Genomic DNA, 23,551 nt, shown 5'->3' with positions numbered 1-23,551 from the left:
CAGCGTGCGGTGATGGCACCTTGGCAAGGAGCCTCTTCCAAGCCCCAGCCCCAGCCCCAGCCCTCCTCTGCCCAGTGGCCGTGGGCCGGTGTAGGTTCTGCATCCCCCGCCCTGGCTCATCATTCATTCACAAGCGCCGTCTGCGGGCGCGTGGCCAGGGCGGGGCTGCACCCCGGCCCCACCCTCGCCCCGGCCCAGACCCGGCCCCGCCTCCACGCGTGCGGCTGCGGGGCTAATAAATGCTTCGTGCGCCCCGCGCGCCTGGTCGAACTCCGCCGTAGCTCGACCGACCTGGGCGCTTCCCCGCATCCGCTCCCCAACCCCGCCCAAGAGTGGGACCTCCGCGCATGGAGAGGGAGGAGCGGTTCCTGGAGCTCTACCTGGACCGGTGCACCGCCCAGGTGAGCCTGGAAGCTGCCGCACCGACCCAGCGTCAGGGGCTGCGTCCCGCCCCAGCGCTTTGAGCGCCAAGTCCTGCGCTGTCAGGGCTTTGCCTTCTTCATCTCATAAAACCCCTAGTGACCCTAAGAGATGGGCTTGATTATCTCTCTCCATCTTTCAGCTGAAAAAATAGAAGCTTCGAGAAGTGAAATCATTTGCCAAAAGGTTGCTAGCCAGACCTCGACCCTGGTCTACAGTGAATCCAAAATGTGAATTGGAGGCGCCTGTGGCTGCTTTCCGTTCGTGATTCCGAAGTGTTGTTTTCTTCCATTTTAAAAATCTTTAGAGTCAAGTATTGTAGAAGAGAGAGGAAGGCGTCTTCAAAAAAGAAAAAAGAAAGAAAAAGAAGAGAAAAGAAAAGCAAGGGGGCAACTTATGGGGACAGGAGGGCCTGGTGAAAGGGGAATTTAAAGTAGACAATGATAGGGCTGAGGTAGAAATAGTGACGTGCCATAGCCTTTAACATAGCAGAGGAGGGCCCATGCAGGAAAGGTTCTAGGAAAGATGAGCGAGTCATGGTTCTGCAAAAACCGTTTTAAAAATAAGTTTCTTCAGATGTAAGGTCAAGGATGCAGGGAAGACACTATCAGGACAGCCTCTAAGGTGTGTTCCCACAGGTAAACTCATAAAACACCCCCCTTCAAGATCTTGTTGCCATTGCCTTAAATTTCTTGTGGTTTTTAAACATGTTTACTTGCATTTTCAATTAATTTATTTTTAATTGAATTTATTAGGGTGGCATTGGTTAATAACATATAGATTTCAGGTGTACAATTCTATAGTACATCATCTGTATATTGCACTGTGTGATCACCACCCCCGTGAAGTCTCCTTCCCTCCATTTTTAATTCCTTGTTGGAGTTTAGTTTCCTCGGTGAGAGCTTTGCCCCCTGCTAAAACGCCACAGAGGGGAGAAGAGGAGGCACTGACTGTTGCAGATATTGGTGCTTTAGTGTAAATTGGCTGATTAGGTCCTTCCCAGCCAGGACTGAAGAGGCAAAGGAGACCATGAGGAGGAATGGGGGCCATCATCGCCACCTCACTTTTCTTAGGGTCAGTCTGTGGGGTGGGGGTGGGGGGAGATCGGAGCTAATTATGCAATTCAAAATGAAATAAGGTCAAACATTGTATTTCAAGAGGATGACCACATTCTTCAAAGTGTTTTCTTTGATCAATTAGTCACCCCTGCCATCTGCTGGACTTGTAGAACCAGAGCAATTGAATAGGATCTGGCCAGACATTTTATCTTAGCTGAGGTAGCTTCCTCACGGAGACGATAGAAATGAAGAGGCATTCCTAACTGCAGTGGGGCCTTGACTTACGAGTGTCCCGACTAACGAGTTTTTTGAGATACCAGCTGTCTCTTGTATTCTGTTGTCAGAAGTAAGATCTTCTAAGCCTTAGAATCTAAGGCAGTGGTTCTCAACCTTCTGGCCCTTTAAATACAGTTCCTCATGTTGTGACCCAACCATAAAATTATTTTCGTTGCTACTTCATAACTGTCATGTTGCTACTGTTATGAATCGTAATGTAAATATCTGATATGCAGGATGGTCTTAGGCGACCCCTGTGAAAGGGTCGTTCGACCGCCAAAGGGGTCGCGACCCACAGGTTGAGAACTGCTGTTCTAAGGGATGAGGTTATCCTGCAAGCAGTGCTCAAAATCTAGACTCTCGGCCTGCAACCGGGGCAAAGCAGGTGGTAATATATGTACCAAGGTAATCAATTTTTTCCATAAAAACTCCATGAATTTTACACTAGCTGATTCCCTCAAGTTACACACCCTATTCCCTCATTGATAGTAATGGAAGTTGAGCAACCTTCTCTCAACTGGAAATACAATATAATGATTTAAACTGTTCTTGCCATTTAAATTTCAATAACGTTTTCTTGTTGCAAATTCACATAACTAGAACGTTTTCTGGCCTCTCCTTTGACTAGAAGGAATAACACGGAGTCCTCAGGGGAGCCTTGATTAGCACTCAAGCTATATCTTAGACTTCCTTTCACTTATTGGTCTTCTATTTAAAATATGAATGTAAAACTCTAAAAAAAAAAATTAAATCAACTAAAGTTTATAATCAATTTGAGGGGTAGAGTAAATCTACTCTCTGCAAACTACACATAATCTAGAGCAGTGGTTCTCAACCTTCTGGCCCTTTAAATACAGTTCCTCATGTTGTGACCCAACCATAAAATTATTTTCGTTGCTACTTCATAACTGTAATGTTGCTACTGTTATGAATCATTATGTAAATATCTGATATGCAGGATAGTCTTAGGCAACCCCTGTGAAAGGGTCGTTCGACCGCCAAAGGGGTCGGGACCCACAGGTTGAGAACCGCTGAAGAGCATGGTTGCTCAATTACAAAATTGGGTTTAGAGTGGCAACTTACTACAGACCTAACTAAAGTAGGACAAGCATTTTATGAAAAAAAAAAAATGCTTTTTCTGGACTTTAAGATATACTTTTCTGTTTCTGTCAGGTGTGTTGTGACACTAATAGAACTTCAGTGATACTTTGTGGAGAGAGACAGGTCAGCTGCAATGCATTGCCTCTCATCCTGAGTACGTTGCCTGCTGGCCATGGCAGTAGCCTGGGGGTGTGACATCCCGTTCTGTTTGTTGTGTTTTGTCTGTCTGTTTTGGGAACCACCTAGGATGACCTCGCCCCACCTGGGTTGCCCCTGCTCAGCCCAGTTGCACCCTATGATGTCTACATATATAATTCATCCCACCCGGAGGCTGTGTTTAATTCACATCTTGAAGAAGTCAAAGAAACATCTGGTGGTTTCTCATCTGTGGATCTTAGCTTCCTCCCAGATGAACTTACCCAAGAAAATAAAGACCAGACTGTCCTTCGAAGCAAGGGTGAGGATGAAGAAAACTGTAAAACTCAAAGTCCGCAAAGTAAACTGCCGTTATCCAGCCAACGGGACGTCGGTCTGGGCGCAAACAGCAGCAGTTCATCAAATTCACACTCACATCTGCACCCTGGTGATGCTGACTCTGTTCAGCACTCTCCTGAGAAACCAGACACCTTGCCTCTGGCGTCCATAGCCCCCATGACGCCAATGGCCCCTGTTTCAGAAGGTTCTGAGATTGTGCCTCAACTACAGTAAGTGGTTTGCTGGGGCTTTTTAAGTGGGTGGTGTTTCTGGGTACATGCTTTATATTTCTGAATGTCATGACCACTAATTCCAGGATAGTAATGTAGGAAGAGAATTTTATTATTCAAATTTTATTATTCTTGGTTTTATCAGTTCTTAATAGATTGTGGCTTTAGACAGATTGGTTTTCTGTAAAATGACACACTAATTCATGATCTCCTAAGAGAGCGTTGAGAATATATACAGTGGGGCCTTGACTTACGAGTGTCCTGACTAACGAGTTTTTTGAGATACCAGCTGTCTCTCCGCTGATTTTTTGCTCTGAGTTGACAGAGTAATTTGAGTTAACGAGCTCCTTAACGAGCTCAGTCTCCGAACGAATTAAACCCGTAAGTCAAGGCCCCACTGTACATTATTGAAAGATTGCATTTCTACTAAGACACGGTAGTTGCTGAAAATTGTGGTTGGGGTTGGTTAAACATAAAAAATATAAAGATGTAAAAACTGAATTCTATTTGCAAGTTGATTTGAATTGAGCTATTTTGAGACATAGTTTTGAAAAAGATTTAGAACTTAATTTTAGTCAACCAGTCATAACATTTTAGGAAAAACTATTTTACTTTAGTACCTCCCTTTCAAATTTTTACATTTTACCATGTTACTAAGTATTTAGAATAATTCTCCCTCTAACAGGGGTGGGGAACCTTTTTTCTGCCAAGGGCTATTTGGATATTTATAACATCATTTGAGGGCCATACAAAATTAGCAACTTAAAAATCATTCTGCTATATTTGGTCAAACATTTAATTAACTCACCCCTAATGACGGCCAGACCAAATGATTTCTCGGGCCTGCTCTACAAAATGACTAATGTACAACCTATGAAGTGAGGAGATTAGTTTCAATTCTTTTTCAATTTTTATATCCTATATAATTTTCTAAGTTGACTTATCCCTTTAGGAATATAGTTTCCACTGCAAACCTTGCCTGTAAATTGGATCTGAAGAAAATAGCTTTGCATGCAAAAAATGCAGAATATAACCCAAAGGTAAGCTTTCTCAACAGTTAGCTTCCTCTTAGATTTACTTACTTCCATATGATCAAGATATTGATTTATTTCTTTGTTTTATTTTTTAAAAAGAGAATATGTGTTAGTGGAAACCTTTGGGCAGTGGTTCTCAACCTTGGCTGCACATTAGAATCACCTGGGAATCTTTTTAAAATCCTGATTTCTGGGCCTCATCCTCCGGAAATTCTGTTTCTTTGTTACTAATGTTGTGGCCTCACCCCATAACAAAGAAACAGAATTTCTGGAGGATGAGGCCCAGAAATCAGGATTTTAAAAAGATTCCCAGGTGATTCTAATGTGCAGCCAAGGTTGAGAACCACTGCCTTTGGGTAACTCAAAAGGTTAATTGCCTCACTGTCTGTTTTGAAGTTCTAAAAAATAATCTCATTCTCTATTCTGAATAAAGCAATAATTGAGCAATTCCTAAAAGTTAAGATCTTTCCATTTTCATTCAGAAGGTTTTTTTCATTTCAGTATGACTATTTTCAGCCTGACTATGGGGGTGTTAAGTTTTTTAAAATGATATCATATTTTTAGAAATAATTTTTCTAAATGTTGTCCTGCCTAGCTGGCACTTGGGTATTTTTCCAGTTACAGCTTCTCTTCTTTGAGAAAGCTAAATTGTTTAAAGTGTAAAATTCAAGCTTCTTCTTACTAATGTAAGATTCAAGGAATTCCTACCCTGCTTCAAAGTTTAATAAAATCTATTCTTTCTTGTGTCCTGCTAAGGCCAGGCATCCCATTTCAGTGGCCTATTTCCCTAGGAAATGGATTTGTTAGTTTGATTTACATTTAATGATTTGGCAGGCTCTGTGCAAAGGAGTACAAAATTGAGTAAGACCTGGGAAAAAGTTCACTGTCTTGGGTGGTGGAGGATTATGAAGTTAGATGAAAAAGACCACTTTGATAGGAACCCAGAGGACCTTGCCAGCATCGACTCTTTATAGACGATTTGTTTTTTGCTGTTGTGGTATTGTCATTGCTGACATCTGAATCCAAATGTTACCTGAATGTTACCCAAATGCAATATAGCTTTCCTTTTAATATTTCACATAGCTGGACAGAAACACAAGGCTCTTTTAGCTGCTGCAATGATTGACTACACTTTTGAGCAGTCAGCACTTTAAGCATATTTTATTCTCTACCATCCTCAGCTCTCGCCTCATTTTATTTCAGTGTATAGGACGTGTCCAAACTTGGACTTCACAGCCAAAGAACTTGTCTTGCACTTAAGCTATCATTAGAATGTGACAAAATGGTACTGGGTGAGAGTACTATCTGTTTTTGTTTGTTAATCCTCACCTGAGGATTTCTTTTTCCTGTTGATTTTTAGAGAGAGCGAAAGGGAGGAAAGGAGGGGGAGAGAGAGGAGGCAGAAGCAGAGACAGAGAGAAACATTGATGTGAGAGAGATGCATTGATAGGTTACCTCGTGCATGTGCTCCGACCAAGGCCAGACGTTTAACCTGCATGAGCCCTTAACTCCGAATTGAACCCAAGACCCTTTGGTGCGCAGGCCAACACTCTAACCACCGAGCCATACCAGCCAAGGCAAGAATGCTATCTTTTTAGTAAACACCAGGAAATCGTTAATAGGACTTGATCAACTGTATGTATTTCTGACTCGGGGTTCTTTTACTATCTGCTAACACTTCAAATCTGAACTTGCCAGCCCCACCTTGGTCCTGTGGAGTAGATCTGACCCGTAGAACTTGAAGTCTTCTTGCATAGTACCCGGGCCAGTTTCCTTCCCAACTTCAAGGGAGAGTGTGGGGTGAGGGGCGGGGAAGAGAAGGGCAAGGGAGTGTCTGTATAGGACCAGTAGGAAGAGCAGGACACTAAGTGACATGTCAGTGTGGCAGGCTGGTGGCCCTCAGCCCTGCCCTGCATCTGCCCACCTGGAGGGTTGCCTGTGCTCCCGGCCTGTGGACCACTCTTGGAGAACTACTATGGCAGGCGAGAACTTGACGGATCAATTTTTTGTCATTCATCTTCAGCATGCCTATCAATATACATATTCTGTTCTTTGTTTCGGCTGCTATGTAGTACCTTCTTCAGTCTGGCAAGTCTGTAACATTCCTTTTCAGTTTTTTCAAAGATACTTTGAAATAAAGAGGTGGTTTTAGATCTCACCTTTAACATTGCCTGTGGAATGTTGGAAGTTAAATAACCACATAGTCTCCCTGTGTATGAAATGGGGATAATCATGGACTTACCTGAATCCTGTTATGAGGATAAATGAGAGAAACCTTGTACAGCTCTTAGAATAGGGCCTGGAACATATCGGGCCCTCAAATTTAGCTTCATGACCCTCTTTGGTATTTAACCTTAATTGTGGGCAGAATAGACCCAGGCATTGTTTAGTTTTCCCGTCCAATCTCAGTTTACTCAAGACTGTTTTCATCCCAGCTCAGCTTTTCAACTGGAACAGTGTTGGCTCTAGCAGAGGCTAACTGTCCTTTTGGCTTCTGTGTATAGAGGTTTGCTGCTGTCATAATGAGGATCCGAGAGCCCAGGACAACAGCCCTCATATTTAGTTCCGGGAAAATGGTCTGCACAGGAGCCAAAAGGTATGAGGAACACCCCCCACCCCCATCCCTACTAGAGGAAGAATTCAGTATGCAAAGTAAGGAAGGATAACATTATTGTCCTAAGACACATGGAGAAGCAAAATACTTGGCTAAATAAAGAGTTAAGTTCATGCAATGCCAAATTTTGAGTTAAAAACATTCAGTCCCATAATGCTGACTTCTATCCCACTTTACTGTCCCCTCTTGAACTAAGGGGGCTTCACTAGGCTGTTACAGCTTGTTTTTAAGGTGCAGTAAAAAGAAAATAAGCTACCATAGGGATAAAGCCTGTTGTACACCCGGGGATGTAGTTTTCGTGTATTTCCCACATTGCCGATAAATGGGTAGGACTCTTTACAGGAAGGGAATTAGCTGTTTCTTGACCATTAGCTTGAGCATTAGCTCAGGAGGCATCTCTTAAAAGGCTCGTCTTCCCAGGACCTCATGCAGAGACAACCGTGTGCTGTGCTGATGTAGAGCCTGTCACCAGGAAAGTGTAGTGGGGAGCTGCTGCTCCTCCTGACTATTCAAGATGAGTAGCAAATTGGCCTCCTGAGAGGCTGTGCCCATTTCCCCTCATTCTAGAGATGCACTGAGTGTTCGTGTTCTCCAATGAACACTGGTGTTCATATGTTTTATATTTGTCAAATTGATTGGCAAAAAGCTATGTTGTTTTAATGACATTTCTTTGATTTACTAGTGAGACTAATTTTTCATAAGCATATAAACTGCCTATTGTTTTCTGCCCAATATTCTTTGAAGATATTTGTCTTTTGCCCAATATTCTGTGAAGATATTTAAGTATTTTCACCATTTTATGCTGTAAGTATTTTTCTCAGATGAATGTTATGGTGTTTTATAACTTTGGGTTTTATTTTTACACAATGAAAATATTTTCGTGCATAGTTAGTCTACCCAATTTTTTTCTTTACAGTTTCAATGTTTGTCTTCATGATTAGGAAGTCATTCTTCATGTACAACATTATGTAAATATTGACCTCCATATATTTTTCTGGCCTTTTTCAGGTCCTGCTTTGCACTGAGGAAGGGAAGTGGATATTTTGATGCCTCTAGAGCAGCGGTTCTCAACCTGTGGGTCGCGACCCCTTTGGCGGTCGAACGGCCCTTTCACAGGGGTCGCCTAAGCCCATCCTGCATATCAGATGTTTACATGACGATTCATAACAGTAGCAACATGACAGTTATGAAGTAGCAACGAAAATAATTTTATGGTTGGGTCACAACATGAGGAGCTATATTTAAAGGGCCAGAAGGTTGAGAACCACTGCTCTAGAGCTTGCTCCAGATGATAGAATGTTCTATATCTGTTCTGTCCACTGTGGTAGCCCCTAGTTACACGTGCCTTTTGAACACTTGAAATATAGGTAAAACAACAAACTGAATTTTAAATTTAATTTTAGTTAATTTAAATTTAAATATCCATGTGTAACCAGGGCTACCATATTGAGCAGAGCAGGTCTAGAATTTTACTTCAATGTAAGATAAATATTTTTTTCAAATGGCCAATCAGTGCCCAATACATTTATTGAAGAATCCATCCTTACTCCATTCCCCGCCCCAACCTGTTTTTATAGTTAAGTTTTTTTTTACATGTATTTGAGTAAGTTTCTAGGCTTTTTCTTTTGTTGATCTGTGTATCCTTAGACCTAGAAGTCTCCACTGTTAAGTCAATATTGGACAACTCTGCAAGATTATCTGCAAGTATGTTCATTTCGGTATTGTCTAAAACAGGGGAGAAACAAATTAAACGTAATGGAGGTTTGATTAGATCATAAAATAAAATTGCATTTAGCCATTAAAATACATGCACATATATTGAGTTGGAAGGATGGTCATATTGGGTTAAGTTTGGGAAGGGAAGAGCAGGCAACTAAATTGTAGGTTTATTATCCAACCTTCACTTTAAAAATATGCTCATGCATTCATTAATATCTTTCCCTACCTGAATTTACTTGGTTCCTAACATCTGATAGTGAAAGAGGATAGTGAATTCAGATAATAAGAGATATTGTTATTCAAACCTATCTGGTTCTTGAGTTTTGGATAGAGAGTTGTGAACATTTGGTTAGTAGAGATATCAGAATTATCTTCACAAATTTGCCAAGCCTCTTCTCTTTAGTTGTAATAACCAGAGTGTGCATGGTGAGGGAAAAGAGCAAAAGGATCAAATTTATCAGTGGCTTTCACCACTGGTGTGCCACTTCAAGGTTCTTAATCTATATTTTCTTTCTTTTTTTAAAATATATTTTATTGATTTTTTACAGAGAGGAAGGGAGAGGGATAGAGTTAGAAACATCGATGAGAGAGAAACATTGATCAGCTGCCTCCTGCACACTTCCTACTGGGAATGTGCCCACAACCAAGGCACATGCCCTTGACTGGAATCGAACCTGGGACCCTTGAGTCCCCAGGCTGATGCTCTATCCACTGAGCCAAACCAGTTAGGGCTTACTCTATATTTTCTAATGTTTGTACGATAACATGTATGTAGTCTTTGTTAGTTTTTTTTTTATTGGAAATGTCTATGTGATAGTAATAACTGATATCCCAAGAAACTACATGGTAATGAAACCTTTGAAACTTGATCTTATAAACACATAGGAAATGTAAGGGGTCAATTAGGCAAAATGTAGTTTTTCAAAATAAAAACATTTTGTTTCACTGCTAACTTGGGGACATGGTCTTGCTAGGGACATTCCAGGAGTTAGAAGTGGGTGAGGAGAATCAGCGTGAAGTGAGGCAAAGTAGGTGAAGTAATGAATACAATTAAGAATTGTAATGAATACAGTGTTGGGAAGAATCCAGATAGAAAGCGAATAGAACACTTTCTTTGGTCCAGCAAACACATTCCACCTGGCTTCTCTTTCAGATGTTTCTGAGTTTCATCTTAAAGATGGGCCAACCCATAGGAGCAGGTGGAGTTCACATGATTCACCCACCAGGTGTTGCCCCAGTTTGGCAACCCCTGCTACTCATTCTTTTGTTTGAGCAGTGACCATTGAAAAGTACCTAATGAAAACGAAAGCCTCAGGTCTCAGGATTTCACATGTTCTGACAGGGGTTTAAGGTTGGAATAGGACAAGCACTTAGAACAGAACCACAAAGCTGGATGAATTATTTATTTATTTATTTATTTATTTATTTATTTATTTCTCATATTGGATGAGTTCAGTAACAATTGTGTGAGAAAGCCTGAGCAGAACTGGGCAGGTTTTGAAGTATTTTCACGTTTTTGTTAAAATATAATTTTGCCCCATAAAGACCCAAGTCCTACATCATGGGTCATGTCTGTGCTGTTCAATTGGCATGCGTCTTCTTCATGTTGAGATATACTTATATATATATATATATGCATTTGTCCTTATTTTTGTTGCTGCTGTTTCTATCTAAATGGATGGTTCTAAAACTTTAGTGAGCATCACAGTCACTGAAGGGCCCCACCCCCAGATTGTCTATAACTCTGAGACGGAACCTGGGACTCTGCATTCTAACAAGTTCCCAGGTGGTGGTGGTGCTGCTGCTGCTGGTCTGAGGACACACTGTGAGAACCAGTGGAATAGTTAGTTTTATCTAAAAACACTGAAACCAAGAAAAAAAATATCTTATATGTGATAGAGGATGAATTAACACAAAAATATGTTTATGATTCAGTTCAACAACTGTACTTGGTACCATACTGTTTACTAGGTGCCAGAGACAAGGCTAGAGGATGTAGGTTCTCATGCTGCAAGTCTACAGACTCATAGTGTACTTTAAAAGATAAACATGGTATAAAGGTAGAAATACAATCAAAGGAGTGTGTGAATACAGCCCAAGTCATATGGAGGACATGGTGACTTGTCATCTTTAAACACGTTTGCCCCTCCCCAGCGAAGAGCAGTCTCGACTTGCGGCGAGAAAGTATGCTCGTGTGGTGCAGAAGCTTGGGTTCCCCGCCAGATTCCTCGATTTTAAAATTCAGAACATGGTTGGAAGCTGTGATGTGAGATTTCCCATCAGGCTGGAAGGTTTGGTGCTAACCCATCAGCAGTTCAGTAGGTATGACTCTTATAAAACCTGACTTTGAGTTTGCCAGCATATTAAGCTGGATTATGGGCTGCTTTTACAGTGGATCTTTTAGAAGAAGTATCCTTTTTGTGTGTGTAAAGGCACAGTATGTGAAAGGGTTAAGATGCTGTGCCTAAGTCCTCATTAGTTACCATATATGTTCAATCTTTTGAAGTAATAGTTCTTAAATTAAATTGAGTAGTAACCACCCAGATAGCTTAGAATTTGTAGTTCTAACAAGCTCACAGGCAATGCCAATGAGCTGCTGGACAGTGGCCCACAAAATACCTTCAATGTAGAGATTTCTAAAACTGCACATCTGGCTTGGAGGTGACGGCAGTGGAGGGAAAGAAGGGGTATGGGATGGGGTAGGCTAGTCAGAAGGAGCTGACAGCTGGTGAGGGGAGAAAGGGTTGAAGAGAAGGTGAGAAAAGAATAGTCACAACATGTTCTATGAAGACAGCTCCATCTCATGTTTGTCCTGTTGGGTCGTTTGAGGGTGGTGGCTGTGTGTGTGTGTGTGTGTGTGTGTGTGTGTCCCAGCACAATTTCTTCTGTAGTACTCATATTCCTAGGGGAGTATCTCCAGCCTGCCTGGCTTCTTTAAATGTAACTTTTCATCTCACCAACAAATGCTACTGCTGCTGCTCCTCCCCCTCATCCTTCTCCTCCCTCCCCTCCCTCTCCTTCTCTCTCTTCTGCTCCTCCTCCCCCTCAAGCTACTTCAGGGCTTCTCCCATCCATCTCAGGCTCTTAGAGAACAGTGCTGGAGTTTGACTGGTCCAGCAGTCGCCAACCGGTGGTCCATGGACCACCGGTGGTCTGTGAGATCCGAAAGGTTGGCAACCGCTGGACTGGTCAACACCAAATCTCACCTCCCCTTGGGATATATGGGCCTGGGTACTTGCACTGGCCTGGAATCACAGATGCTCCTTTTTTTAAAAAAAAAAAAAAATATTTTATTGATTTTTTACAGAGAGGAAGGGAGAGGGATAGAGAGTTAGAAACATCGATGAGAGAGAAACATCGATCAGCTGCCTCCTGAACACTCCCCACTGGGGATGTGCCCGCAACCAAGGTACATGCCCTTGACCGGAATCAAACCTGGGACCCTTGAGTCCGCAGGCTGATGCTCTATCCACTGAGCCAAACCGATCAGGGCCATTATTTTATTTTAATTTGGCAAGGAAGCCTGCTTTGTATTCCCACAGCTGCCTCATTCTAGTCTCATTCTTGCCTCTCCCAAATGTTCTCCATCAGCCTCCATCCTTAAATTATGGATTATATCCTTAGATTATGTTTGTGACATCGGGCACTCTTTTACCAGCAGGTTATATCTTTAACATGATCTTTAATTGCCCGTAGCCCTGCGGGCAACCATGGCACACACCCGTTCAAATTATCAGGTCAAGTTTGCCTTACGTTAAAACCTCAAGTTCATTTGATTTCCCAGGTTCTACAAATTTGTAAGTATCAGCATTTGGTAATACAGACATCTTCCTTGTTACTGGAATCTTCTCCATCAATCTTCCTATGATATCATTGTTTTCTGTTTTCCCTGAGCAGTTTTTCCCTTCTCTTTGATTTTAAAGTCAAAGATATCCTGATAATAAACATTTTTTAAACGAGTGAAATCTAGGTGGCTACCAGTTAGCAGATGCTATGGTGACAGTGACAATCAATGCAGCCATGGTCCCTTGCCCTCATGGAGTTCACCGTCTGAAGGGAAGACACACAAACCAAAGACAATAGTGAAATATGGTAACTCTGAAGGATGAACTCCCCCTCCACCTGGGAGTGCTCCGGTACCATCAAACAGGCTGATGTAATCGGGGAGGTGTGGAGGTCAAGGAAGACTTCTTAAGGGAAGTGACATTTAAGCTGAGACTTGAACAATAAGTCGAATTTGGGTTGGCCCAGAGATTGGCAGGTGTTTGTTATTCTCAGTCCTCATGAAGTGTTCTCCTTCCCTAACCAAAACCTCTTTTTCTTTTTTCTACCTCAACCTTCTCTTGAAATTGAGGCAGAGAATAAATACAATGAAGTAAGTATTCAATCAGGAGATTATTTTTTAAAAAAATATATCTTATTGATTTTTTACAGAGAGGAAGGGAGAGGGACTGAGAGTTAGAAACATCGATGAGAGAGAAACATCGATCAGCTGCCTCCTGCACACCCCCTACTGGGGATGTGCCCCCAACCAAGGTACATGCCCTTGACCGGAATCAAACCTGGAACCCTTGAGTCTGCAGGCCGACGCTCTATCCACTGAGCCAAACCGGTTAGGGCAATCAGGAGATTCTTTTTCTGGCACCTTAAAACCATAGTTCTGAAAGCCAAATGCAGTACACCATCACTTACATACTTTTTTTTTTCTCTTGTCCCTCTTAGAATCCTAAGATTCAGCTGGGAAATCAAATGAAAACATTCCCTCTGTGCCCTCAGCCTCCCTTTCTAGTTCCCATGGGGTTTTCCAAGGCTCCAGCTGGTCTCATCGTCTTCCGGTGTCAGGAAGTGGTTAATGGGTAGAAGTTTTGACAGGTAGAGTGATGTGGTAGGACCACTCACAGCAATCTTTGTGTACCTTTGAAGGGCAGCCACTGTGATGTCTCTTCCTGGAGCCAATCCGAGAGTTCACATCTGCTGTTGAATCGGTCTTTGCAAAATGGAATGGGGTTTTTCATGTCACCTGGATTCCCTTAGTTGCAACTATTCATGTGTATTCTAGTGTTCCATTTCTCAGATATCTTCTTTTTCTTATATCTGTTCTCCATTAGCAATGGTTTCAAGAATAGTTTTATCAGCCCTAGCTGGTTTGGCTCAGTGGATAGAGCGACGGCCTGCCGACTGAAGGGTCCCGGGTTCGATTCTGGTCAAGGGCATGCACCTTGGTTGTAGGCACAGCCCCAGTAGGGGGTGTGCAAGAGGCAGCTGATAGATGTTTCTATCTCATTGATGTTTCTAACTCTCTATCCCTCTCCCTTCCTCTCTGTAAAAAATCAATAAAAAATATATTTTTAAAAATAATATTTTTATCAGCTTCCTCTTCCTGACCTCTCTTTTGTAGACTCCTCAAGCTTTTCCAATTCTCTCTTCTTTTTTCTTTTTTGTTAATACTCGCCTGAGGATATATTTTCCCCTCTCTGATTTTTAGAGAGAGTGGAAGGTAGGGAGGGAGAGAGAGAAAGAAACATTGATGTGAGAGAGACACATCAATTGGTTGCCTCACACACACACACCCCCGGCCAGGGCCAGGGATCAAACCTGCAACCCAGCTACGTACCCTTGACTGGGAATCGAATCTGCGACCCTTCAGTGCTCCGGCTGACGCTCTAACAACTAAGCCACATTGGCAGGGCAGCTGCTCTTCTTTGTGCTGGAGTGTGGAGAAGCAGTTCTTAGCCCTATCATCCTTTGCTCCGTGGAGCAGCCAGCTTACTATTTAGTAGTAAATAACAGTGAGTTACTATGTATAGGAACAAATCCTGAATTTTTAAAAGTTAGAATAGCTTAGTTTTCTTTCTTTATATAGTACCTGTCCAAAGACAAAAAAACAGTGGTTTAGAAAATTTTTTAGGTCTAGCAGCTAAAAGTGATAACTTTATCAGCTCATAATGAGCATACAAAATATGCTCATTATTGGGGGAACTTGGAAAATTTAGGAAACGTGTTTATGTATTTTTATCAACAGACTTTTTTGGGAAGATGGTGAACATTTAACCAACAAGATTTTAATAAATTGAATCTGATACCTTAAGTTACCTTAATTTCTAATAGCTTAGGATGACATGCACTTGAAAAGAATATCATGACCCAAAATAAATTCTGGTCTTGACTGGCACAAGCAATTACCTAGGATGCTCAAGGCCAGTTTATCAAAATGGCCAAAAGGTTTTTGGCAAAATAGCTTTTTAAAACTGCTTTAATATGCAGCTTTAATATATACTGGGTCTGGAATATTATGGGAAAGTAGTTATAGTGCTATTTTTAACTTTTTCCTTTTACATCTTAACAGTTATGAACCTGAACTGTTTCCTGGCCTTATTTATAGAATGGTAAAGCCACGAATTGTGCTGCTTATCTTCGTATCTGGAAAAGTTGTGTTGACAGGTAAGTTCTAAAATTATTTTCTGACTTTCTAAAATTCAGTAGCTATGCGTGTGCTTTGGTTTTCCTTTTAAATAGCTTTGTTCACCATTATAAAGTAATTCTATTATAGAATACCTGCGGGGGGGGGGGGGAGCAGAAAGGAATATAACAGTGGTTCTCAACCTATGGGTCGCGACCCCTTTGGGGGTCGAACGACCCTTTCACAGGGATTGCCTAAGACCATCAGAAAACACATATATAATTACGTATTGTTTACAGTAGCAAAATTACAGTTAGGAAGTAGCAACAAAAATAATTTTATGGTTGGGGGTCACCACAGCATGAGGAACTGTATTAAAGGGTCACAGCATTAGGAAGGTTGAGAACCACTGGAATATAACTTCACCCATCAGTCCCAATACCCAAAACAATGTAACTTTTTTGTGTTTTTATGTCATTTTGGCATGTATTCATATTTACATCCTGCCTTTTTATTAACCATTGTAACATATGTAAAGTGACTCCTTGTTATAAACTCTTTATGAAGGCTTTTAACCTACAACCAGCATGTGCCCTGACCAGAATAGAACCGTGACCTCCCGGTTCATAGGTCGATGCTCAACCACTGAGCCACGCCAGCCGGGCTAAACTGTTTTTGAAGGGATGTACAATACAGTTCTCCTATGTCATACCAGCAATGTATAGAAGTATCTTTTTAAAAATCCTCAGCATGCTGAAACCGGTTTGGCTCAGTGGATAGAGCATCGGCTTGCGGACTGAAAGGTCCCGGGTTCGATTCCGGTCAAGGGCATGTACCTGGGTTGTGGGCACTTCCCCAGTGGGGGATGTGCAGGAGGCAGCTGATCGATGTTTCTCTTTCATCGATGTTTCTAACTCTCTATCTCTCTCTCTTCCTCTCTGTAAAAAATCAATAAAATATATTTTAAAAAAATAAAAATAAAAAAAATAAAAATCCTCAGCAGCACTAAAAAACAAAATAACATAAGAGAAAACTTTCTTTTTACAAGTGGGAATTATCTCACTGCTTTAACCTTTTTTTAAAAAATATATATTTTATTGATTTTTTACAGAGAGGAAGGGAGAGGGACAGAGAGTTAGAAACATCAATGAGCAAGAAACATCGATCAGTTGCCTCCTGCACACTCCCCCACTGGGGATGTGCCCACAACCAAGGTACATGCCCTTGACCAGAATCGAACCTGGGACCCTTCAGTCCACAGGCCAACGCTCTATCCACTGAGCCAAACGACCAAATGACCAGTTGAGCAGTCGCTATGACGCACACTGACCACCAAGGGGCAGATGCTCAATGCAGGAGCTTCCCCCCTGGTGGTCAGTGCACTCCCACAGCCAACTCCCATGGCTGGCCAACCTCCCATGGCCCCTACCATGCCCCCCTGCCAGCCAACCCTGATCATCCCCTATCCGACTGGGCGAGATGCCCCGATCAGCCCCGATCACCGGCCAGGCGGAGGGACCCCACCTGTGTACAAATTCGTGCATTGGGCCTCTAGTATCCAATAAAGATCATTTTAGCTTTTGTAAATAGTGGGTACGTAACTTACTCCTTTTGTCCACTTAGTTTTTATTAGTTTTTCCCCCCTAAAGATTTGTATGCATTTAAAATAATTACTCTTTGTTATATTTTTCCAGTTGACTTATCCTATATAATAAAAGGCTAATATGCAAATCAACCAAACGGTGGAACGACCAGTCACTATGATGCGCACTGACCACCAGAGGACAGATGCTCAACACAGGAGCTGCCCCCTGGTTGTCAGTGTGCTCCCACAAGGGGAGCATCTCTTAGCCAGAAGCCAGGCTCACAGTTAGCGAGTACAGCAGCGGTGGCGGGGAGTGGGCCTAAGCCATCAGTCAGACATCCCCCAAGGGGTCCCAGACTGTGAGAGGGCGCAGACCAGGCTGAGGGACACCCCCCTCCCAGTGCATGAATGTTGTGCACCGGATCTCTAGTATATACTAGTATATATGATATCACTTGGGAAAATAAAATGTGTAGTAATGACTTGGTGTAAGAATATGATTAGGAAATCCAAGTAGAATTGGAAATTGATATTTGGGTTGCCTAAAGGGTAGGATAAGCTTACAAACTCTTATTGAGAGATGAGAGATGTTTAATAAACTTTGAGTGCTTACTAGAAAACATACATTTTAGCTGCTGAAGATATAAAAGTGAATATAACACATCCCCATCTCTAGAGCAATAAAATGGCTTAGATTTTTTTAATAGCTTAGATTTTGTAAAATGTTAAGGTTCAAAAGGACTCTTTACAAGCCTTCTGCTGGAAGCCAATTCTGGCATGTCATAATTTCAAGAGTTTCATCAAAAGGTTGATGGAACTTTGGGGCTCAACAAGGGCTGAGTCACATATGTTATCAGCTGTTGGGAATGGCTAAAGGCATTTCCTCAAACCTGAAAAGGGATGACTGTTTGCTGCCAGACAGCTCAGGGCATCTTAATCTACAGGTTATTGCCTCCTACTGGCCAAACACCTGAACAGCCATAGGCTAATTCTTCCAATCTGACAATGGACTTAATATACGAAACCCTGACCTTTTGAAGTGTATATCTCTGCCTCACCTCAGGACAATTTGTGTTAATAAAAAGCATGGGGTTCTGAGATGAGGAGATCCTTTTAGCTAAACTCCTCTGACCCCCAAATGCCTTTCGAAATTATGCTTCGTCTCTGGACTCTTTAAAATTACACAAACAGCCTTTTTCCAGATTGCTGAACCCTTCTAGATGCTGGAACAAGAACCCCGGCAGCCTTCCCTTACTTAACTCTTGATAACAACCCTATGAGAAAGACTATTGTCCTTATTTTATAAGTGAGGAAACTGAAACTCAGAAGGTAAACAATTTGCCTGTGATTTCAGAGCTAGTTAATGGTAGAGCTGGCTTTTGAGCTCATATCATTTGATCTCAAAGCCAGTTTTTTTCTGCAGTCCACAATCACAGAATTTCCACCTCCGTCACCAAACTTAGGAATTCTGTTTATCCCCCAAAGTGGTGGTCATTATAACTGAAGGAAAAGACTGGTAAGTGTTGTTTAAAAGGCAAGAATCACCTAATTGAAGTCTGGTGCTACAAACTGGGATGTTTGATTATTGAATGATTATTAAAAGAAATATGGGGCCACTTTAGGGTTCCTTTAAGTTTTTTATTGTTTTGTGGGTTTTTTTGCTGTTTACATACAGTATTTTTAAATGTATTTTTCAATTATAGTTGACAATTTTCCTTATGAACATCTTTTCGTGTGTCTGTTGGCCATATGTATGTCCTCTTTGTAAACATGTCTATTTATGTCCTCTGCCCATTTTCTAATTGTTTGCTTTTTTGATGTTGAACTGTATGAGTTCTTTATATATATATTGGATATTTACCCCTTATTGGATATATTATTTTCAAATCTCTCTCCCATTCTGTAGGTTGCCTTTTTGTCTTTTAATGTCTTTCCTTATTTGTTATTCTTAGAAAATCTCATATATAGTGATTTCAGAGAGGAAGGGAGAAGGAGAGAGAGAGCGATAGAAACATCAATGATGAGAGAGAATCATTGATCGGCTGCTTTCTGCACGCCCTCTACTAGGATTGAGCCTGCAACCCCGGCATGTGCCTGATGGGGCATCCAACTGTGACCTCCTGAGTCATGTATGGGTTGATGTTCAACCAGCAGGGCAGAAAATTTCATTTTTGATTGGACTCTGAGGTAGAAGCCCTCAGAGAGGACAGCATATGTCTCTTGGCAATCTGTTCCTGGTATTTTTGTTTGGGTTCCTTCATTCTCTTAGCAAAAAGTTTAGCCTACTCATTTTTCTTCGGATGCTGTTTCTTCAGAGCAATAGGCCAATGTTTGTGTTGCAGGACATGTGGAATAACAAGAAGCTGAATATTGGGTGCTTTGGTCCTGGGATTCTTACCTTCTTTGTTTAGGGACTTTCTCACAACATAGTGGTGGACATCATGGTCTTTAGAGAGATTGAAGAGTTTGAGGATCCTGATAGCTCTTTTGGGCCTCAGGCAATGAGGCACAGTGGCACAGTGAGTATCTCTAGAATATCTCTCTCTCCTTTGTTTACAATGACCAAGTTGAGAACACTGAGATTGGCATCCACAGTGCAGCCCCGAACAGATTTGCACTTTCTTTCTCCAGTCCTCCTTGGTCTGTAACAGGAATACCCCTTACTCAGAAGCAAGCCATTAGTCTGCCTCATGGGAATCCTTGTTTGTTATTCCCACCACTGACGGGAACCACATAACCCTTCCATTCTTCTCCCAGAGCGTCAGCAGCAACTTCTGTGGCCATACACTTCTCATAAAAGGTATGGAGTGTGCATTCATCTTCAATGAGCTTCTGGAAGCCAGTGGCTGGGAAAGGGATGTTCAGTTTCATCCTGAAGCAGCCTACTGCTTGTGAGGTGCCATGAAAATAGGGTTGCCTTTTTGTTTTGTTGGTGCTCTCCTTTGTGGAGCCAAAATTTTATGGGTTTAGATCTTAAGTTTAAGTCTTTAATCCATGTTGAGTTTACCCTTGTGTATGGTATAAGAAAGTTGTCTGTATTCATTTTTTTGCACGTCTTCCCAGTTTTTTCAACACCATTTACTGAAGAGACTGTCTATACTCCATTGTACATTCTTACCTCGTTTGTCATTGATTGAGTTTATTTCTGGGCTCTCTGTCCTGTGCCATTGATCTATGTGTTTGTTTTTATGCCAGTACCAAGCTGTTTTGATTTCTAGAGCCTTGTGGTATAGTTTGATATCAAATAGGGTGATACCTCCAATATTGCTCTTCTTTGTCAAGACTGCTGTGACTATTTGAGGTCTTTTATGGTTCCATATAAATTTTAGGATTATTTGTTCTAGTTCCATGAAAAGTACCATTGATATTTTGGTGGGGATTGCATTGAATCTGTAGATTGCTTTGGGTTCCCTTAAAGTTTTGATGCCAGTAATTTATTTCATTGAGGAAACATTTAACTAACCTGACAAAATCCGCTTATTTTAATACCCAGTTACAACATTGCCAGTTACAAATCCTGGCAATGTTTATTTGTTGACTTTGGGTGCAAAAGAAGGAACACTGGATACACAAGAACTTCTCCCATAGCTGCTATCCATTATTCAGGGGAACTTCAACTTCTTGGGCCCCAGTATGAAGTGAAGAAATTGTACTAGATAATCTCCCTAAAGCCCTTTGTGTCTAAAGCAGTGGTTCTCAACCTTCCTAATGCCGCGACCCTTTAATACAGTTCCTCTTGTTGTGGTGACCCCCAATTTCATTGTTACCAATTGAACAAAATTAAAGCATAGTGATTAATCACAAAAACAATATGTAATTATATATGTGTTTTCCGATGGTCTTAGGCGACCCCTGTGAAAGGATCGTTCGACCCCCAAAGGGGTCACGACCCACAGGTTGAGAACCGCTGGTCTAAAGGTTTCCTATGATAGAAAAGAATGATCTCTTGGCAATGAGTGTTTTCTGCTCGCCAGAGGCTACCAGAATGTTACAGTCTTTGGGCTTGAATGCAATGCTCTTAGGTATGATTTTTAAGTGTTGTGCTAAAACTGAATTGCATAATTACTCAAAATTCTGGACCTAGATACTCTATTCCTCAATGAAATGTAAAAAGAACCTTAGTTTTGGTATTTGCGGGGAAAGGGGGAAGAAGGGGAAGGAGTGTGAGTGTGTTTGCTATACATACTTCACTGTCTCCTAACAAGAAGGCTATTCTATTCAAATGTATTCAGAAGCCCCAGACGTCCATCAAACCAGAGGCAGTTTCTTTTCTTTTTAAATATACAGTAATACTGGTGTTTTATTTCTTCTCCAACCCACTCTTTGGTTTCTACAAAACCATTCTCTTTAGAAACTAAAATTTCAGTGTTGTAACAAAAATCTGCTGAGACAGGGTTTCTCCTACCACAAGGGTTCAGAGTTTCTGTTATCTGTGCCAATAACTCACCTTCTTCCCTCCCCCACATGCTTGAGGGTGGAGACTGACAGATAGTAAACGCCTTGGCAATGAATAAGTAACTTTTCCCCCTTATCTCTCAAATACTTAAGCTCATAAAAACTTCATCGTTGATTCTGTAAAAACATTTTAAAGAATTTATTGAAGTAGAATTCACATAACACAAAATTAACCATCTTAAAGTGAACAATTCAGTGACATTTAGTACATTCATAATGTTGTACAACTGCCACTTCTGTCTAGTTCAAAACATTTCCATTACTTCAAAGTAAAAATCCCTTTCATTAAGTAGTTTCTCCCTATTCCTCCCTCCCACTACCCCCTGATAACTACCAATGTGCATTCTGTTTCTGGAATTATCTATTCTGGTTACTTCATATAAACAGAATCATATGTAACCTTTTGAGTCTGGCTTCCCTCAGGTAGTTTTTGAGGTTCATCTGCACTGTAGACTGTATCAGCACCTGATTCCTTTTTATGGCTGAATAATATTCGGCTATATATGTACACCAGTTTTATATCCAGTCATCTGTTGATATACACTTAGGTGGTTTCCCTTCTTGGCTGTTTTGAATAGTGCCGCAATCAACAGGCATCCACAAGTGTGTTATTGAGTACCTGTTTTTAATTTGGGGGAATACATACCAAGAAGTGGAATTGCCAGGTCGTGTGGTAATTCTTATTTTAACTTTTTTTGAGGAAGCACCAAACTTTTCTGTAGAGGCTGAGCCATTTGACAGTCCCATCACCAATGTCTGAGGGTTCCTATTTCTCCATAGCCTTACCAACGTTTGCCATTTTTAAAATGATAGCTCATCTTTGGTTCTGAATGCTGATTTCTACCTGTTTCTCAAATCTGATGATCCTCCTTTTGGTAATTCCCTGTGATTAGTCCTGTAATTAAATCAGATAGCCACAGGTTATTTCTGTTCTCTTACTGAGCCTTCCTCCTCTCTAACCTTGTAGCTCCCAAGGAAGCCTTTATCAACTTAAGCTATTTTCCATTCCTCTTCATGCTAAGTTTTTATATTCCCTTCACTAATCTCCTTGCCTCCTTCCCACAATAATACCAGGTAATTTCCTGATTAACTGACAGCGCATATACATAAGTAATACTAGGCCACAAACCTTAGCTCAAGGTGCTTTGAAGGTGGAAGTAGTTAGTGGTGGTTGGTGGTGGTGAGAGATGAGTAGGGACTGAATGATATCTCTCAAGGGCGGGGACCATGTCTAATTCATGTTTTTATCTCTTTAACTCCTAGAGAAGTTTGCTATCATTAAAGATCTCTGAAAATTTTAAAAAGATCTCTGGAAATTTAAGAAGGGGTGACAGTGGTACAATTTTCCCCTCTAGTAATCTCTTACATACACTGACATTTAAAACTTTTGCTCCAATGTGTCTCACTCTGTTAGTCAACGTTAGAGATTCAAAATGTTAGCTAGGGATAAGTGGATCCAAGGAAGTCTCTTTTGCTGGTAGCTAAATGCCTACAGGTACTGATGAAGGTCGTGTTCTGGGGCTATATTCATGGCACACCTAGAGATAACATTCCATATTTCATAGTGAGTCCTATGTGGCTAAAGATGATCTGATATGCCCACATAGTGGAAGTACTAGAAAACTCTGGTCTGCCATGTGCATTTGTGGAAAAGTGGCTGTAATCACTAAATTCTTTTGTCTTTACCAGAAATAAATGCCACTTCATCATATTAGAAGTAATTGGAGATGACAATGTAATTTTAGTCTTAAGAAAATTTTGGGATTGTTCTTAAAGATGATATAAAATTGGATTTCTTTACAGGTGCCAAAGACCGTTCTGAGATCTATGAAGCATTTGAAAACATCTATCCCATTCTAAAGGGTTTTAAAAAAGCCTGAGTAGTATATCACTCAGTATCTCAAAGTATATTGATGAGTATGTGCGTAAGTCCAGGACAGAAACAACTGGATTTTTCTACCTTTAATTGTAGATGTTCCATGCACATTTTGACTTATTAAAAGGTGATTCTATGTGAAATGAAGAAAACTTCTTATTTGAAATGACTCTTGTATGTTATTTTTAAAACAAGTAAACTTATTTCAGAATGTGAGAGATTTAAGGCCTTGCTAGAATGATTTTGTAGCATCATTAAAATTTAATGTTCTGCTCTGGTTAAAGATGTAGAGCATAACATGTCCTCTGA

The 23,551-nt window shown here is 41.1% G+C and overlaps 1 protein-coding gene and 1 pseudogene across 1 annotated transcript; one reads left to right on the top strand and one right to left on the bottom strand.

Annotated features, from left to right (window-relative positions):
• The first annotated feature begins 290 nt into the window (after window positions 1-290).
• TBPL2 (TATA-box binding protein like 2) lies at window positions 291-23,246 on the top strand. The gene is made up of 7 exons (XM_036308058.1): window positions 291-401; window positions 3,102-3,559; window positions 4,512-4,599; window positions 7,098-7,189; window positions 11,081-11,248; window positions 15,273-15,367; window positions 23,170-23,246. The coding sequence occupies exons 1-7, from the start codon at window positions 348-350 to the stop codon at window positions 23,244-23,246; spliced, it is 1,032 nt and encodes a 343-aa protein (XP_036163951.1). The 5' UTR covers window positions 291-347.
• LOC118655768 lies at window positions 19,077-19,782 on the bottom strand (annotated as a pseudogene).
• Window positions 23,247-23,551: the final 305 nt, after the last annotated feature.

The sequence above is a fragment of the Myotis myotis genome, unplaced genomic scaffold (genome assembly GCF_014108235.1).
Source record: "Myotis myotis isolate mMyoMyo1 unplaced genomic scaffold, mMyoMyo1.p scaffold_m19_p_1, whole genome shotgun sequence".
Classification (NCBI taxonomy): domain Eukaryota; kingdom Metazoa; phylum Chordata; class Mammalia; order Chiroptera; family Vespertilionidae; genus Myotis; species Myotis myotis.
Note: the sequence above shows the minus strand (reverse complement) of the source record. Positions and strands in the feature narration are given on the sequence as shown.